Raw genomic sequence first — 18,342 nt, 5'->3', positions numbered from 1 at the left:
GAGCGCTGAGGCCCGGCTGCGGGCCGCTCCTCTCTGGGGCAGGACGCAGCTGGCTGTGCCCAGGAGGCCAGAGCCTGTAGGTGCCTACTGAGGGGCAGATGAAGAAAGGCCGTCCCCTCACAGGCAGACAGAGTTCTCAGCACGGTGCTGTTGCACGCCCACCCCGAGCAGCAGCCTTCCAGGCCAGAGCCGCACCCTGCAGCAGCAGCAGCCTCAGCTTTCTTGAGAAGCGTTATATATACACAAACGCTCTTCCCCTCCCTCGTCTTCCCGATTTCAGTGCTAGAGATCTCTAAAAATGCAGAAGCTTCCCAGCCCACCTGAGAAACCCAATGGTGTAATTGCCAAGTGAGTCTCTCTACACACACAGTTGAGTTTAAGTTACTTTACAGTCAAACTTCAATGGAAATGTAATTCCACTGTGTGACTATTAAGCCATCTCCAAAAGCACATGCACGCACGCACTGGTCAGTACAGAATGTTGACTCAGACATCATTCAAGGTTTCACTTTTATTTATTTTTTTGCCTTCTGGATCACCAACACCCTCGCTGAAACTTCTTTGGGATTCCACCCCCACGAAAGTAGCAGACCATCTCCAAACTCATTCAAGCAAGTGAACAACAACAACAAAAAAAAGTCCCCAGCAAGATCACTCAGAATAGGACCAAATGCTTATTTTAAGGGGGTGGCAAAGAATTGGGTGGTGACAGCTCCGGCTTCAAGAAGCCAAACTGAAAAGGAGGCCTACAAAGGGGAAAATGGGCTAAAAAATACTTAGCAATCCTTTCTCTACCCAAAGAGCAGGGAGATAAGGAAAAAATAGTCATCTGATTACACACAGGGTATATATTTTTACACACACTTTTACACACATCTAGATATAGTACATGTAAAAATATATGCTATACATATGCCCATCCTCACAAAGGTGCTTTTAATACACCGTCTGCACTGTGCGTATGGGCATGTATACGTGTGTATGAATTAATGTACAGGTACTACTAAGTGTATATGTGCATATGTACACATACATACAGGCAGGCAGCCTTCCTTTAGCTACTCCTGCCTTCCTTTTTGTACAAAACCCAGTCCTCCCACCCTGAAACACCAGCACACACACCCAGCCCTCCCCTGCCCCAGCCCACTTTGAAACAGGTCCCTCGGTGTTTAGCAGCTTCCTTCTAACAAGCAACTCAGTGGATATAATTTTTGGGGTAGGGGGGGCAGAGAAATAAAGCTCAAAATGAAGCATGTGTGGATCATGTCTGTAGTTGCTCTGTGGTCCTTCAGCTCCCCTCCTGTGCCTGGGGTAGGGCACTGCCAGCCAAGCACCACCCCTACCCCCTTTGCCAGCTTATTGCACGTTTGCTTTCAGGCTGCATTTCAGCAACTCTGCATTACATTCCACAGATCCTGTCATCCTCTCACTTCATTAAAACAGGAATACGAACCCAAGGCCCTGTCCCTGCCCACCCATCCTCCCCCCACCCCTTATCCCCATCAAAAGGAGAACAAAAAAGAAAACCAAGAAAGGCTGCTTGCTAGCAGAGTGCAACAGTAGTACACACTGAATAGGTGTTCTCTTCAGGAGCTCTGTGGAAGAGAGGTTATTTCTAACACAGTAAACAAAGCCATGCAGAGGGTAGGAGGAAGGGAGCAGAAGGGGGAAAAATAAAGGATGAGGAGGAAGAACAGAACTAAGGAGGAAGAAGAACACAGCATGGCAAGTGCTCAAGGCTTCATGTTTTGTTGTCCTCTTCTTGTAAACAAGCTAATATTTCTCATTAGTTAGAACAAGTAAAAAGATTGAAGTTCCAAGTTGAGGGGCTGGAGGTTCCAGGAGTCTGTTCAGTCCGTTCAGCAACACCACAGCCAGTGAGAAAACGAGGGGTATTTTTTTTCTTTTTTTCTTTTTTTGTTTAAAATCTTCATTACTTAAAGCTGAGAGAAAAAGCCAACTCAGGAGCCCTTTTCAAGGATGGCTCATTGTCTCTAGACTGAATAAATCACACTAGTTTAGAGAGAACCTTTTTTTTTTTTCCTTTTTAATGACTTATAAAAACCACATGGTTCCTTCCTCTGCCCCTTTACTCAAAGGCGTGTCTGTGCCTCGGGGACGTAGATCTCAATGCTGTCTGCACTCTCTGTGGCTGAGTTCTGCCGGACAGAGGCAGCGCGCTTGGCTGCCATGAGACGCTTGCGAGCTTCCTGGCGCTGCTTGTCTGAATCAGAGGCTTTGTCCCGGTTCAGTTGGGATTTGGACTTTGCTGGCTTCTTTGGCACTGGAGGGGGTGGTTTCTTCTCTTCCTTTAGGGAGACAGTAAGGAAAAACCCAAACATAAAATAAAAATGCACATACAGAAGTTTGCTCTCTGCTATGGTGGGGACTCTCAAGGCCTGAAGAGCGAAGAAGCAAGGTCATGAGTGACAAGTGCAAGAGGTAGGAACAGTTCCAGAGCAAGACACTCATCATAAAATAAGCTCTCTACTTCTTAAAAAATAAAAAAGGACTATTTTGCTTTTCATGGTACGGACTGGGTTTTTTTTTTTCTTGGCTCTATTTGTGGCCCAGCTGCAAGTCAGAGCACAGAAGACAGCACAAAGACTGAACATCATCTGAAACTGCAAAATCCTAATACGCTGCAGTGCCTATAGCTATCGCATTCTTTCTTCCTCTCATATGTGGTCAGACAGGGTGGCCCTGAGATGCAGCCTTCCCTGGATTTCCAAAAGGCTCCAGCAGATGCCTTTTATACGACCCAGGCACCAGTAGTCACGCAGTGCTTATAACACTAGAGGCCTCTGCATCACTGCTTTGAGTGTACAACACTCTCCCCATCTTCCTCTTGTAGAAATTGCTTCCGCTATTACTCAAGAGGCTGTGAAAGCATGCACAAGGAGGATGGCTGATTAACTATACAATCTCATTAGTACAAGTGCCAGAACTATTATCACAGGCAGCTAGATTATATGGAGGGATTACACTGCAGAAATAGAAGGTAGTGAACATCCTAGAGATCTTCTGTTTGCAGACAGGAGTAGATATCATACCTGAAATATCTGTGAAGTGCTCTCATCACTCTGAACTGCCCCACACTCACCTTTCTCTCCGGTGTCTCTGCCAATTGCCAGCTATTAGCTTTCAGGTGGTACAGCTCATCAAATTTCATGCTGATGTCTTCAATGGACAACTGCAGGAGATCCCAAAACCCAGCTAGGTCCTGGGCTGTAGGTCTGGGATTGGCATTAGGGTTCTACAAGGGAAGGCATAAAAATACATCAGGAAGAATACACCTGTACAGCTTACATTTACTCTTTTCTAACGACTGAAGCCTCAAGAACCCCTTAAGAAACTTCAGCCCTAAGTAGGCATAGGCATGAAGCCATCATTTACACACATTTTCTTGCAGCAATCAGGAAGAAGAGATCCTGATGGAATTTCTTATATAGGAGACCAAAAAATAATACTAAAAGGCACTCTGCAGCAGAAGGCAACAGCACCTTTCTCTTCATGGCATCCCTGGTTGAGTCTAATCCCACAGCAGTAGCCTCCAACTGAAGATCTCTGGTATACAATTCAGAACTACAGCTACTTTTTTTTTTTTTAAAGTACATAGATCATAACTTAAGGGAATTGAATAATAGAAACTGATACAGCACGATGCAAACCACAGCTGACAGCTGGAAAGCTTGTATGCCAGTGTTTTCACAAGCAAAACTACTTTGCTACACATCTGAAAGTATCAGTACAGGTTAGGGGATGACCTGCTGGAAAGAAGCTCTGTGGTAAAGGACCTGGGTGTCCTGATGGCCACTGGGGTACACTGTTGGCTCATGGGCAAAGTGTTGGCCAAGAAGGCCAATGGTATATTAGAGTGCATTACAAAGAGCATGGCCAACAGAGGCCAAATCTGGAGTTCTGTGTTGTTTTGGGTGCCTCTGTTCACAAAAGACAAGGATCTCCTAGAAAGAGTCCAGCAGAGGGCCATAAAGATCTCCAGGGCCTGAAGCATCTCTGTATGATGTATGAGGAAAAGCTGAGAGTGCTGGGGCTGTTCAGCCTGGGAAGAGATGACTGAGGTTGTGTGTGTGTGTGGGGGAGGGGGGGAGGAAATCTTATGAGTACCTGAAGTGAGGAACTTAAATGGGGCCAGGCCCTTTCTGTGGTGTGCAGTGACAGGAGAAGGGGCAACAGGTGAGAACTGGAGCACAAGAAGTTCCATCTGAGCACAAGGAGGAATTTCTCTACAGTGAGGGTGCCTGAGCCCTGGCACAGGCTGTGCAGAGGAGGTGAAGTCTCCTTCTCTGGAGATATCCAAACCCACCTGGATGCTTTCTTGCATGACCTGCTCTAGAAGTGGGGTGGGACCAGGAAACTCCAGAGAAGCCTTTCAACCCCTTTGATTCTGTGATTTCTTAGACTTACTTATAGGTTCATAGAATTGTAGAAGGGCTTGGGCTACAACCCCCATCCCCATCCTTGCCATAGGCTGGTTGCCCTACCCTCAGGCTGCCCAGGGCCCAGCCATGGCCTTGGGCACCTTCAGGGATGGGGCACCCACATTTTGCTGGGCAGAAGTACCAGCACCTCATCACTGTAACTTCTGAAAAAATTTTAAGGAGCTAAAGTAAATTTGCCCCCATTAAAAACAGAAATTCCCTAATTCTCAGGCACCTAAACTGCCCACATAGGTCTGCACTGTCTCAGGAAAGCACAGGATTAAATCTAAGCAACTCAGCACAATGTGTCAAAGGAAAATTTCAACTTAGAATATTGCTGAAAGCCTGGCTGCTGGTGTTGTTGTTGCTCTTCTCTCAGCCATGTTCAGAGATCAGCAAGGGACAATACAGCACTTCACCTCCTTCTTCCTGAGTTTCTCCAAGTTTTTTTTGTGAGTAAAGAGGAACACATCTCAAGAATTCTGCAAAACCCAAAAGCTTGAGGGGAAAGAGACAACCCCCAAATCCGAGACTTCCACCCATCCTCAAGTTAGCTCAGCAAGGGCAAACCTTTGGATTAATTTGAAGAGATCTGATTCAAGCCATGTTTTTGATTAACCAGAGACAACTGTGTTGGGACAGTTCTACCATCCACATTTTCTACATGCAAAATAAGCATCTTTGGAGAATAACATGCTCTTCAAACACCCCCCCCATTTGGCAAAAATCTACGTTTCACCTCAAAACGTCCTTTAGAAGCAACAAAGAAGTGGTTTCCAGGACATCAGAGCTACATGAGACTCTGCAGGTGCCCTTTAGTGTGCCCTAATGGCAGTGGAAGAGAATTTCTCTGTGCCACACAAGCACCAAAACAAAATGCAAATATTCATCCCTGAGCAGAGCACAGCAAAGAACTGCCTGTTCAGCCACCTACTGCTCACCTGCTATTTGAAAACAGCATGAATCCATCACAGCACAGTGGTCAGGTTGTAGGCTACAGCCGCTCTGGCTTTGCTCTGTACCACTGTCAGGTATTATAGTGTCAGTGTAATAGTATTCCTGTTGTGCTGCTGAAACAGCCATATTTCCCTCCCAGAAAGAGGCAGGAATAAAACCAGACTCACCAAGTTTTGTTCACAGAGGCCATGGAACTGCTGGAACTTCTGTGACATTAGTAACTGTGCACTGCCCACTGCACTCAGGACTTTTCCTAAGACTATTAGAGGGTGGAAAAGAAAAGAAAGAAGGGCTTAGTTGAACAGTCCATAAGTGCAGCAACAAACTCAGGCGTTCCTGGAGCAAGAAACAATCATTAGCATTTACAGAGACCTGTTAAGAACTAACTACTCTCAGGCAACAAAGCTGCACTGAAACTACAGTCTGTGGCTGACTTTGCCATCCATCATTGCTCCTTCTAGTAGAGCAGGTCAGAAGCAGGACAACAGATGAAGATCATGGCAACAGAGCCTGCAGGAAGTACCTTGGGGCTTGTGTGATGGGCTGAAGATGACTCAAGCGCCAGCCAGAGGAGTTAGAGCTGGCACCTGCTCACAGATCATCGCCTGCTCTTCTGCCCATGGACAAAGGAAAAGAAGCAAGGGACAGGAGAACTGTCTCCAATCTCCATTTACCAGAATGATTAAAATACTGTCAGGCAAGTGTTTTTAATCACAACGCTTTTAAAATCCAGGGCTTTACGCTGCTCTTAGTGGGCCTCCAAGGAGCCTCTGAGTATAGCAACATTCTTCTGGTTGATTATGGAAAAGTGCTAAATATGGACTTTTCCCTTGCAAAGGCAGGGATGAGAGACTCATGGTGCACACAAATACATCATGAGCACAGATGGAATGATCTGCTTTCTTCTCCCTAGCCTGATATTGTTCTCCCAAATCAGTTCTGAATGTTTATAGATCTGTGCTTGACTAGACAGACATAAGCAGGGCTTTCTTTACACCCACCACATTCTTATTTACAGAACCTACTAGGAGACTGCTCTTAAGGTCACAGATCTAACATCACATCAGTCTGCCTCTTCATACCAAGGCACTGTTGCCACAAGCAGAGCAAGAGCAACATGACATGCTCTGTCCCTCTGAAGCGTGCAGAGCCCAGCACTGAGTGTCCAGCTCAGGAGTCAGCACAGCATCACAGCGTGATACGATTAGAGATCAACCCCAACAGTGACAGCAAGCTATAACTAAATCTCACCATTTCACCTTTCTTGGGTATAAACAGGCCTCCTTGCAGCCTAGTCACTTGGTTCTGTCACTCAGTACACACCTAGGCATGATTACCATTGTAAGCAGCAGAGTTTTTGTCAATTCATTTGAAAATAGTGGAACAAGTCCAACTGTGACTGAGCCCAGTAAAATCAAGTGCTTGTGTTTTCTGTGTATGTGACTTCACAGGAATTCAGTGAGATGTTCCCCTACAAAGAAACCTACTCTTTGCAATGAAGACAAGCCAGATCACACAGGCACAGTCATGGTGCCTTCCACCCCACCACCAAGTAAACTTTCACTTGTACACTTAATCAAAACAGACTGGCCAGGGAGAAAGCTCTCACAGCCTCTCTGAAAACAATCTAGTCAAGCTTTTAGCTGCTTTGACTTCTTAATGGATGATAGCAGCTTCTGAAGTCTTCTCAACTGTGTTATTTCTTACCCCATTTGCTAAAGCAAGTTGCCTTATCCTTCCTGTCCTTTCCAAGGACAAACTGTTCCTTGTTGCATACTCACCTCCAGGTTCCCTGTGGGAGATCAGCAATTTAACCACAGAAAGCTAATCCAGTACTCTGCTTTAGTTCTCTAAGGAGGAGCTACTGGGCTGCTCCAGTGTTGTGTCTAGAGGCTGGCAGCACTTACCTTCTTCAGAGAGATTGTTCTCTTTGGTCTCCTGGTCCATCTGGCGGCACCAGCCCTCTAACCGTTCTGTTTCTGCCTGCAGCAGCTTCAGAAACCAGAACCCGTCCCGCCGGCAGGCACCTGGCTGCGTGGGTTCCGATGGCGAGGCAGATGATGTCTCAAGCCAAGGGTCAGGAGGAGGGAGAGAGGAAGGCTCCAGGGCTGGGTCAGTGTTATCTCCATAGGAGAGGTTTCTCTTGATCTGTGAGGGCTTGGCTGGTTGCCTGGTACTGGTATCAACACCAGCAGAGTTGTTGTGTTGGGGGCACTCAGCAACGCTTCTCTCAGATGATTTACAGCTAGAGTTGTTGGGTTCCTGCGTGTCCGAGTCTGTATCCTGTTTGGAGGACATACTGCGAGAGTGGCTGTTTCTGGAGAGATCAAACCCAAACATATTAAATAGCGGAACTCAACCTGTCTGGTTGCACAACTAACCATTAAAGACATTTGTTTATTATGCCTCCTCTTCCCCTTCTCACACACAAACACACTACACATTCAGACAGACAAAATCGTAAGGTTGCCTGCTTACTGCAACAGCCATTCAGATGAGAGGACTGATGCACAATTCTAATTACATCTTGGACTATTTTATTTATTTAACTCCCACTGATTTGTCTGTTTGCAGACTAAGTGCTGTTTGCTGCAGGTTGTGCTGTGGAGGAAAAGCCCCACTCAACACCATTTGTATTAGAATAAAGGGAGAAGGTGAGCTAAGAAATGGGGAAAGAGCAATTTAGAAGAAAGGAGTAAGAATTACAAAAGCCCGAGTCTTTCACTTACCGCCACTCGTCTTCTACCTGAACCCCGATGGACTGGAATTTGGTGACTGGTGGAGGAGGCTCCTCTTTGACCACTGGCTGAAGGCAGTCAACCTTATTAAACAAAAAAAATACAGACAAAACAGACACAAGAACTTGCTGCTGGAATTCATATTAGTAGACGGGAGGGGTGCACACACACACACAGCATGTAGACACCACACACCAACTGCGGAGTTGTGCTAGGAGAGGTGCCAGGCTGCTGCATGGGTTTGCTTCCACTTGAGCGTCAGGACTGTACCCCACTGGGCTGCTGCCAGGCACCTGCTCTGAGTGCACCCAGCTCTGCCATCTGCTGTTTGCATGGCACTGGCTGGGAAAGGGCTGCATGTCCCCAGGGGAGCAGCTGCACATGGCACCTGACATGGGCAAAGGCCACGAGCTTCACAATCCAATTAAGACTGATAGCAAAGCCTAGCTTCGTCTTTTCCAGGGACTGACACTCTCCATAGCCCTGGATAAAAGGCTTAGAAGGTTTCAGGAAGGAAATCCAGGTGATGTGCAGGTGGCACAGGAACAAACTTGAGAAAGGAAGAGGAATGAAGTCAGCCTCTCCAACACAACTTTTCTAGCTCATGGCTGTTAACACACGCTTTGCCCCACCAATCACACAGAGAAGCCTTTGCTGTGCTGTGTACCTATCTGGCCAGCTAATCCCAGTGTAAAGCCATGGAGAACTTGTTCAGTGCATACATGGTGACCTGCAAAGCCCAGCTCCTGATCTGGAGTTGCTGAAGTGCTCACGTTCCTGTCTGCAATTTATAACTTGCAACACTAAGCCAGCAGTTTGGGACAGAATTGCTGTTTGCAGGGACCAGCCACCTGTACCCAGGAAATCTGTTCACAAGGAGTGCAATTGCAGGTGATAATATTTGCTGAATAAAGCACAGGTTTACGCTACTCAGTGGTTTCTCATTTGCCTACAGAACAAACAACTCATTTCCATTAGTTTCCACAGAGTTAAATGTTTCCAGCAGGAACAGGAGCAACCTGCTGGCACAACCAGCCAGCCTAGGGGAGCAGAGGCCACCAAGAAGCGCTCCCATCTGCCTAGAGCTCTGCAAGTCACACTGCAGCAGATGGCAAGTAGAGGGGCCCATCACTCAGAAGAAATTTGTCCCAAGAGCCACAAAGGACAAGGAACAGATTGACGCTAAGGAGTGGGAGCAGAGCACAGGATCAGAACAGGTTTACTAGCACCAGAACGCCTCTCAGAGAGACCCACTCAGTTAATAGGGTCCCCCAATTCATGAAATATTTCAAACTGAAATAAGTTACAAGTCTCAGGACTGTTACAGAAAGCTTCTGCCCCATCTCTCCCTGGGAACACGGAAGTTAGTATAACAAGCTGTTGTAGATGGGTTCAGATGCACACCTAGTCACACAAAACACACGTGCTAAATAGATGGGTTAAGGACATTCCTTGGGACTCTAAGAAGAACAAACTGTTGCATACTTGTATTCCTATAGATGACAGTTTTCTTTTGGGGACGTTCTCCGCTTTAGGCTCTTCACTCGTCAGAGTCCCTTTGTCGCTTTTCAAAGTTGCATTTTTCTGTGGTAGTTCTGGAGTGTCTCTTGCTGGAGTCACGATGCTGCCCCTCGTAATGCTGGGTGTCCTGGTGCTGTCTAAGCTGTCTGAAGAATTGCTCAGTCCCGACTGGCTGGTCACCTCGCTCTTGTGGTCCTGGCTGTCCAGGTAGGTGTCCTGTGCCGATTCAGTGCTGCTCTGCACAGTGACAGAGATGAACGGCTTTGATGTGGTCCGAGGTGGGACAGGAGGTGGAGTCTTTTTATATGCCACTAGGCATGATGAACCTGCAGTGATGGAGGTGGGGAGAATGAAGAATAGAAGAGGCAGACAGAGAGAGATACAGTAAAAGAAAGAAAAAGCAGGTCAGTCACAACATCCAAGAGGAGCCTCCAACCAGAAGCTAGAGGCAGAAATGCAGAAACAGCCTACAGCCAGCAGCTCAAACCGAGTAACCCAAACCAAAGCATAATGGGAAGCAGAAGGCAGAGCCAGAGCTAGCTTGCAAAAGAAGTTAAAAGAAATACCATGATGTGTGAAAGGCTAGTAGTAATGGAGAAGAGGTACAGAGAAGCCTCCCAAGACTGCTACAAGGTTTGGCAGGTGTAAGTCTCCACGCTGGGGGAACTCTTTTTGGCTAAGCCCTATGTTTTAGTGTCCTAGTACAGCCAAGTGTTTCAGCTCTTTGTCCCATCAGTTGACAACTTTCAGTATCTGGACCGAGGTGGTGTTTTTTCCTATAAAAATGGAAAGAAGCCATAAAATTTATTAGATGTTGATAGAATATAAAAATCTAGCTGCTGTACATTACCGGAAAATACATCACACCAGATCCAATAGGCAAAGAGAGGTGAAGGTGAGGCTGTGCTGCTCCACACAGCAACAGAGATATAAACACAGCCACTACATACACATATAGCACATGGGCGCATAATGTCAGACGCACAGATCAGAAGAGAGGCCCCAAAAGACATCAGCAATGGCCTCATCAAGGTAGGTCCTCCAGGAGCTGAGCCCCCTCTGCCCCTCTGGACTGCGGGCTTCTCAGAGTCTGGGGACACAAGCCAAAGGCTGAAGGCCTTCCTCAGTTGCAGCACAGACACTCACTCACTCACTCACACACACACTCACTCTCTCTCTCTCCCTCTCCCTCGCACACACGCACGGCTCTTGTGCTCTCAGCCCAAGAGCTGCCCTTGCAGACCTACTTGCCCTGCTCCCAGCCTGCATCCCCTACTCACTGGCTCAACAAGGATAACTGTTCCTAGCAATCACACGGTCATTGCCCCTGGACATGAGGACCCTGTGATCTGGCCCTGCCACAGCCCCCTGCAACCTCACCCCATGATGTGGGGAGCACAAAGCCCCTGCCCTGGTCAGGATTTTCATATCAACAGTACAGACCGTGCTGGGCAGGGCAGAACTAGCAAGCAGCCACCTCACTACGTGCACCTGCCCCCTATCATCCCCTTACCCCTCTTCCCACCTTAGTTTTATTCCTCCCCCAGTCACCCAAACCCTGCCTTTGTTCCATCTTTGGTCTAGCAAGTCCTATGTCATCCCAAACCATTCTTCCACTACACCTGAGTACCTGTGTGGGAAGGGGTGTTTCAGGCGTCCCACAGTTCCTCCTTTTTTCTCCCTAGGAATGTCCCTGCATGCCACCCTGTGTGTCCCCAGGCATGTGGCCACACCACCTGCAGACAATTGCACAGCAACACACTGTGCATCATGGGCTATTTACACACTCCACAGGTACCTTTATTAATGGCTAGAAGCTCTATTTCAAAGAAAGAGCTAAAAGAAAGGGGTTACAGAGGAGACCCATGCTCCCAGAAGTGTTTGCATAGCTAAAGATGCTGAGAAGTGCTGTAATAGACCTACTGCTGCAGGAGAATGAAGCCCACAGAGGAGTTCAGAAAGGCGAATCAGTACCAGTTCCCTGCTGCCCCAGTACACAGATGCACAGACTGAGTATGGAGTGAGCAGTGACCTGGATGCCACCAGAGCAAGACCTCTCCTGCCAGCTCACCCCAGCCCTCACACCCCTTTCTGACACAGGTCCCTCCTGCCGCCATGAGGGCCATACAGTTGGGAAGCATACAGCTGAAAAATACTTGGACAAGCTACTTTGTGTGGGGACTGGGCAGTTTTTCAACTTGACCTGTTCCTGCTGCTATTCCTTACGGTGACACAGGCTGCGTAAACTGCTCAGGACAGCCCAAGCCCGGAGCTGCTGTACGTCCTGCCAGAACAGGAACATATTAGGCTCTTGAAAAGCCACCCACAGTGATTTCCTGAAAGATCAGACAAGTGTAGCAACTTGTCAAATTTACATGCCAAAACACAGCTACACACATCCTTTAGCCAATTCTTGATTGGTCACATAAACAGTGCACTGCTCTCCTGCCAGGGCACTGCCAGCTGCTGACTGTAATCACAGCAGCATTTGCTTCCAGCTTGCCAGCCCCAGACCACCCCCATCCTTGCAGGGCGCAAGCTCACGCACCAGGACAGCAGCAGGACATGCTGCGGATGCTCAAAGCAGCACCAGATCAGAACCATTTAGTATCTCCACGCAAGTCAACCTTGAAACCAGGATGCTGAATTCAGCAGAGGTACCAGATTCAATGGCAGCACTTGCACAAGCACAGGCTGAACTGCAGCATGGCCTCTGCCCACGGCAATGCTTCTCAGCACTGTGCAGACATACAAACCAGGAGGTCAAAGCACCAGACATGGCATAACTGCTGCCTCTCTCCTCAAGTTCCCTGCTGCAAATCTCCTAACACCTCCCTGGGTGCACTGCAGATCTGGCCACATTAGAACTTCACTTGTTACAGATGTTCACCTGCTCAAACCTTTCAGGACAGGTCTTGGCTACACCTATCCAGTCACTATGCTAAATGGGTGAAGCACTTTTCACCTGAGCATGGTCAGCAGCAGCTCTCCTGGGCAGGGAAAGGGAGCCATGGAGCACCCCACAGGTAAGGAGTCTGCCCAGGCACCTCACCGAAGCTATCCTGATACAAGAACATCATCTTAAATTGTTACACCAATTTCTGGGCCAAGTCTTACACCCAGCTTGTACAGTTCAACCCAGCAGAGCACTGTAGGACGATCAGACTGAATGAAGCAAGAGGAAAAGCCTCTTTACACAAAGTGGGCTACACCACCAAATGCAGGATGCTGATGATGCCACATGTCACTGCACCAGGAGCTGAGGTAGCTATTAACCAGGACAAGCCAAAGCTACCCAAAGGGGCAGAAGAGAAAGCCTGCCTACCACTGCCCTCTTCTCCCTACATCACACATTCTCTCAGTTCCTCCAACACTGTGCCCAGCCTCAATGTGTCCCCCCTCCAGCCAGCAGTGAGCCTTGGGGAGATCACACCACGCAGGGCAGAGCTGATGGCACTGACTGCTTTGGCACTTCTGCTGCTGTGTTTACAAGCAGCACAGCTTGGGTTTCCCAGCTGCTGTTTATGCCCACGGGGCTGTACTGTAATTAGGAGAGTAAATCAGCTGCTATCTGATATCAAGTACTGCAGCTAGGCAAAACAAAGGGAGGGCAGCACATCAGCGGAGACAGAAAAAGGCAGATTTCTTAGGGAAGACAGGTGGTGTTTAGGGTCAGTTATACAAATTCAGCCTTCCACTTACTTATAAGCAATAATACTGTTTGCAGTGCTGTGTATACAGAGCAAAGCAGCAAATTCTTGTTCCAGGAGATGCTCAGCTGAAGGGCACAGATTTTGCTAAAAGGGAACCCCACTGTGCAGCAACAAAATGCTCCATTGATTAACGTGTGGCCAATGAGCTGTCTGTGACTTCTTAGGAGTCTACAGCTCTAAAAAGCCCATGCAAGTGGAAGGAATGCATGAAGATTTGGAGCCTTGAAAAACTAAGAGTGCTTCAATGAGTGCAGTTACAAACTAATCCCACTGAAGCCCTCTGCAATCATAAGGCAGGGACTTTTCACTACAAAGCCAGAAACCACAATGAACCTAAACCTAACCTAAAATGGGCTTCAAAAGCCATGCAGGGTAAACCGACCTGTAACAGGCAGTCCTTCTCCCTCAGTGCAAATATGAAACTTTAGAGTTAGGAAGCCCTGAGGAAACCAAGAGCATTGTGCTATTTCTGTGGGGGAAATGTTATGAACCAAGCAGGCAGCATGCCTCATGCCACTGGTCAGCCCCAGCAGTGAGCAGCTCCTGATCCAACGTAGGTCACAGCCTACTACATTTTTGTTTCAGTTTGTGATGTAACGCGGAGCTGAGCCCATGAGGGCAGTGGAGCAGGTACACATTTCACTCTGTTTGTCTGCTGTGTGCAGCACCCTCAAATTTGTGAGCATCAACCAATGCTGCAAAAAGGAACTGAAGAACAAGAGGTGGAGAAGCTTTGCTTAAGCCTCCAGTTCTGCAGTACCAGACCCTTTCCACCCATAGGATCTCCTACAGCTTATTTAAGCAAGTCATTAGAATTTACAACTGCCGTGGATGACTGATGGGCTAGGGGAGGGCTGTCTGTTTATAGCCTTCCTTGCATAATTGTTTTTAGAAAGCAGCATGTTTCAAAATTAGCATCTTCCACGTGGCATTACCTGCTGCTCGCAGGGTCTTTGGGCAACACCCACTGACTTCAGGCAAAAGAGCTTCACTTTCAGAGCGTTAACCTGGAGGGCTGCTCTGACCCTCAAAGCAGCTGGGCATACTGTGATCCTCACCCTCTCCTTCTGAACTGGGCAACTGCTTCTTGAAAGACTAAAGCACAGGAGTCAAAAAAGAATATTAAATCCATCGAGGCCTTGAGAGGCCCCTGTTCAAACACAAGCAAGCTGAACTTACCTGCTCGGTAACTGCAGCACTGCCAAGATCATAGCCAAGGTATTTGGTTCTAGATTTAAACACTGTAATTGCCGTCTGGTGCGTGTCTGGCAGAAAGTGCAATTATTTTGTTGCTCCAGCTGATTCAACATAGACAAGCGGTATTCCTTGTCATCCCCATCACTTTAAAGACCTATTCAAGCCATCCTCAATTTTATTAAATTAAAATCTCCAAGTCACAATCATCTATGAAGGTGAGGTGTATTAACAGAGCTCAAATTGCTAACCACTTTTGTGCCCTATACATCCTCTTTCTCCACGGAAAGATCTGAAGAAATGACATCCCTTGCCCTTGCATAAGGCAACACGCCAAAATAACCTCTCCCACTACAAGACAAGCTCCTTTGCCTTTTAAATAAAAATTCCCAATGATAATGCAGCAAACAAGAACAGCCCTAACTTGCATTTTGGTCACATCTCCAGACTTGTTTAAGGTGCATACTCACAGGTAGCTTTTAACAGCAAACGATACCAGAACAGTCACATTCCAAACAACCTAACCTCTGATTTCCATGAACTTGCGCAACACAACACAGGACTGAAGCTATAATGACCCACAGGATGCCTTATTTGTAGGATGTCCAAGGAAAAATGATTCCCACTAACAATTGCTACCGGAAGCAATACAACTGGACAGTAGTTCAGGCAGAAGGGACCTCCACCTTTTCCTCATGCCTACCTGTTAAGTCACCATCAAGTATCTGTCCAGTGCTTTCTTTAGATCCCTTCTTGCTGTTGACATGCATAAAAGAGCCTTTTTTCTTTACAGTAAAAATCCTGAACTGAACTATTTCACCATACCCTGCCAAGACAGCCACCTGCTGTCACAGCCCCCACAAGGCATCCTCTATTCTAAAACATGTCTAGGAAGGCATTTTTCCTAGCTGGCTCACTTGGTACTTGCAATACAAAGTTATCTTTCACATGCTCTAGAAACATCCCAGACTTCTTTGTCACATCAGTACGATATTCCCAGTTTAAGAAGTTAGAAGTCTCTTATAAGGATGAAGGCAACCATTCCAGAAATTTCCCCCAATTTAACTGCAGAGTAGGTCATCCGTGCCTGCTCTTGCTGCACTCCAGCCTGTCTTGCTTCCGTGGAAACTGAATGTGCCTATCAAGACCTGCGGTGTGACCAGCCCAGGCCCTCTGAAGCTCTCAGATAATCAAAACCAACATCTTCAGCACCAAGCCAGCCCCTCCAGCTTTGCTCACTGTAACTGCAAGCCCAGAGGCTTGTAATCATGCAGATGCCAGGAAGGAAGCACCACCAGGAAGCACATTACACCTCCTTCTTGAGTGCATGCACAAGACACCCTGGCTACATGTAGGACTGCATGTTGTTCTGAAGGAGGCCAGAGAAATCCAAGCTCTCATTCCCCTCCTATCAACTTCCTCATCCTCAGCTCCTGGGCAAAGCACAGCTCTCCAAGTAGGGCAGCACACCAAGCAGCTTGCTTGCACACATGCAACGACAGCCACAAGAAGGCAGCCACTGCCCCACCACTGTCTGGGTGCCATCATTTCTCTCCCTACCAACTGTACTGCCATTCTGAAGACAGATACTTGCTTTCAGGACAGACACAGTGATGCCTGGTGCTGGTGTGCACTGCCCCATCAATCCCAAAGGCACCGGGCATCCCCTCAAGCCAGCCTTGGGACAAAGTACCAGCTTCACCAGCACACTCAGCCAGATGTGACAGCATCGCAATGTCAGGGAACACAACCGAAGCAGGAACGGGGATGGAAGGCAGGTTTGCAGATATGGGAACTGACTATTTCCACCTTACATCAACGGCAGTAACTCACCTGTGAGACGAGCATGCTAGATGGAGGTGCCCTTACTAACAGGGCCATTCTTCCCTCACATCACACAGGCTTTCCCAGGAGCACCCACCATCATACCAGACATACCTGATCCACACCACAGCCTCCTGCCTCCTGCTGCCCAAAGCCTGTAGTAGGCTTCTACATTTCAACAACCTGACGTTTCTTTGCCAGAATAACTACCTCTTGCCTCAAAGCTAAGTAGAAACATCCACTTCCTTAAAACCTAGCCAGGAGTCAGCCAAAGCAGCTAACAGTTGTATCCTCCTCACCACGAAGCAGTGAGTGCTGCCATGCTCATAAGTGCTGCAATATTATGAAGTCATATGCAAACAGATCTTTGCTTCCTAGCTGGGAAAACAGTTGCTGGTCAAGCAAGCAGAGATCATGCAGCTGTTGCTTCTGGTTCACAGGACTTTCCAGTTTTATTATAAAAATATCTTGCAAGCAAAAAGAAAAAGAAGAGTTCAGTATCCATCTTGGTCACAGCACTCCTGCAGATCTGCAGGGCTAAGCTGGCATATTTATTCATCTGCTGCTTGTTATTAAGACACAAGCAGCTGCCTTGCATTTATTTGTCCATTTCTAGGCACATTGAGTCCCTAAGTATTATGGAAAAAAAAGAAATGGACATATCTGCAGGAAAAGGACCTTGAATGCAGGGGAGCAACTTCAAAGTAGTACAGCCACAGTAAGAGCTCCTCCCCACCATGCAAATACAAAACCCAAGGGCTGTCCTTGAGTATTAGCTATATATCTCTTGACTAAAGGTGCAACCTTCATCCAGAAGCTCACCACAAAATGGCCTGTGCAACCATTTGTGACTGAGATGGCCCCAGGGTGAGAACTGAGTTACAGGCGGGGAGGCTGGGCTGCTGGGCCAGGGGCCACATGAGGCACGGACAGGCAGGAGGGCACAGCACTGCCACCCAGCACTGCAAGGCATTCAGTAGCCACTTCTGATCGGATGTCCAGGCCCCAGTGCTCTGCAGGGAGATGAAAAATTCACCCAGGGAAAGAAAGGCTGACGGTTGTGATCACTTAAGGAGCTTTGGATTTTTCAGTATATCAGGTTTGAGCATTTTGGAGATGCTCCTACTCAAACTTTGTAGCAATACTCAGATGGAAGTTACAATAAACACTTACACACCAAAACCTGCCACAGTGGGAGGGCACAGCAGCTTTTTTTTCCTTCCCTGTCTTGAAAGGAAGCCTTTCAGAAGGTCACAGATTTAAAGGGAGGCATGAGGCATCAGATGACACCGCCCAAGAACACTGGGGTTTAAAAATACAGTATCTCCCACAGTTGGGCTTCTGGTCATCTCCTCCTTTCAGGGCACAGTTAACGTTACTGTGACGACAACGCATGCTGCAGAGAATGCAAGCCACAGACACTCCCAAACACATCTACAGCAACTGTTACTGGAGCTTCTATTTGTATTAGAAGTGACACTGTAACTTCTCCCCACCCTCCCCAAGTCATTTATTTCAGCACAGGTTTTTTAGAGCAAGAAAGAGCAGCTATATGCAACTCCACCCTGCCCTGCACCCAGCAAGCTCGCCATCTGTGCTGTGGACTCAGGCAGCTCTCCAACCCAGCTGGCAGAGAGTAGCAGTGTACAGGAATATTTTATTTCCAAGCTGTTAATTCACTAATAAGCAGCAAAAGTCTTAAAAACTGTCACCAGTGCCTAGACGAGCTCCTGGGCAAGTATGTGGGGTGACCAAGTATCCATGCTGCCAGCTTGTCTGGGCACTCCACCTGATTCCTTCTGTTGCTCATTCTGACCTGCAGGCCCCACTGTCACGGCTCCAGATGCACAGTGGGCTGCACAGCCCTCCCCTACCTGGAGTATTGTGACCAGTTCTGGGCTGCCCAGTACAAAAGACGGGACTCTCCTGGAAAGAGTTCAGCGGAGGGCCATA

The 18,342-nt window shown here is 47.7% G+C and overlaps 1 protein-coding gene across 5 annotated transcripts in view; it reads right to left on the bottom strand.

The window, feature by feature from the left end:
- Positions 1–493: 493 nt before the first annotated feature.
- The window catches only part of DLGAP4 (DLG associated protein 4), a 133,784-nt gene continuing 115,935 nt past the window's right edge, over positions 494–18,342 (bottom strand). For 4 of the 5 annotated variants that reach the window (XM_010722215.3, XM_010722216.3, XM_010722217.3 and 1 more), the window contains 6 exons: positions 9,623–9,984; positions 8,129–8,220; positions 7,307–7,716; positions 5,567–5,658; positions 3,104–3,256; positions 494–2,309 (listed from right to left, as the gene is read on the bottom strand). In XM_010722215.3, coding sequence (XP_010720517.1) covers positions 2,094–2,309; positions 3,104–3,256; positions 5,567–5,658; positions 7,307–7,716; positions 8,129–8,220; positions 9,623–9,984 — 1,325 coding nt within the window. In that variant the 3' untranslated portion in view covers positions 494–2,093. Of the gene's footprint in view, positions 2,321–3,103; positions 3,257–5,566; positions 5,659–7,306; positions 7,717–8,128; positions 8,221–9,622; positions 9,985–18,342 lie in introns of all 5 variants that reach the window. The other variant, XM_031556513.1, reaches the window with a different exon arrangement.

This window comes from Meleagris gallopavo, chromosome 22, assembly GCF_000146605.3.
Source record: "Meleagris gallopavo isolate NT-WF06-2002-E0010 breed Aviagen turkey brand Nicholas breeding stock chromosome 22, Turkey_5.1, whole genome shotgun sequence".
NCBI classification, from domain to species: Eukaryota; Metazoa; Chordata; class Aves; order Galliformes; family Phasianidae; genus Meleagris; species Meleagris gallopavo.
The sequence above is the reverse complement of the archived record's forward strand: the minus strand, read 5'-3'. Positions and strand labels throughout refer to the sequence as shown.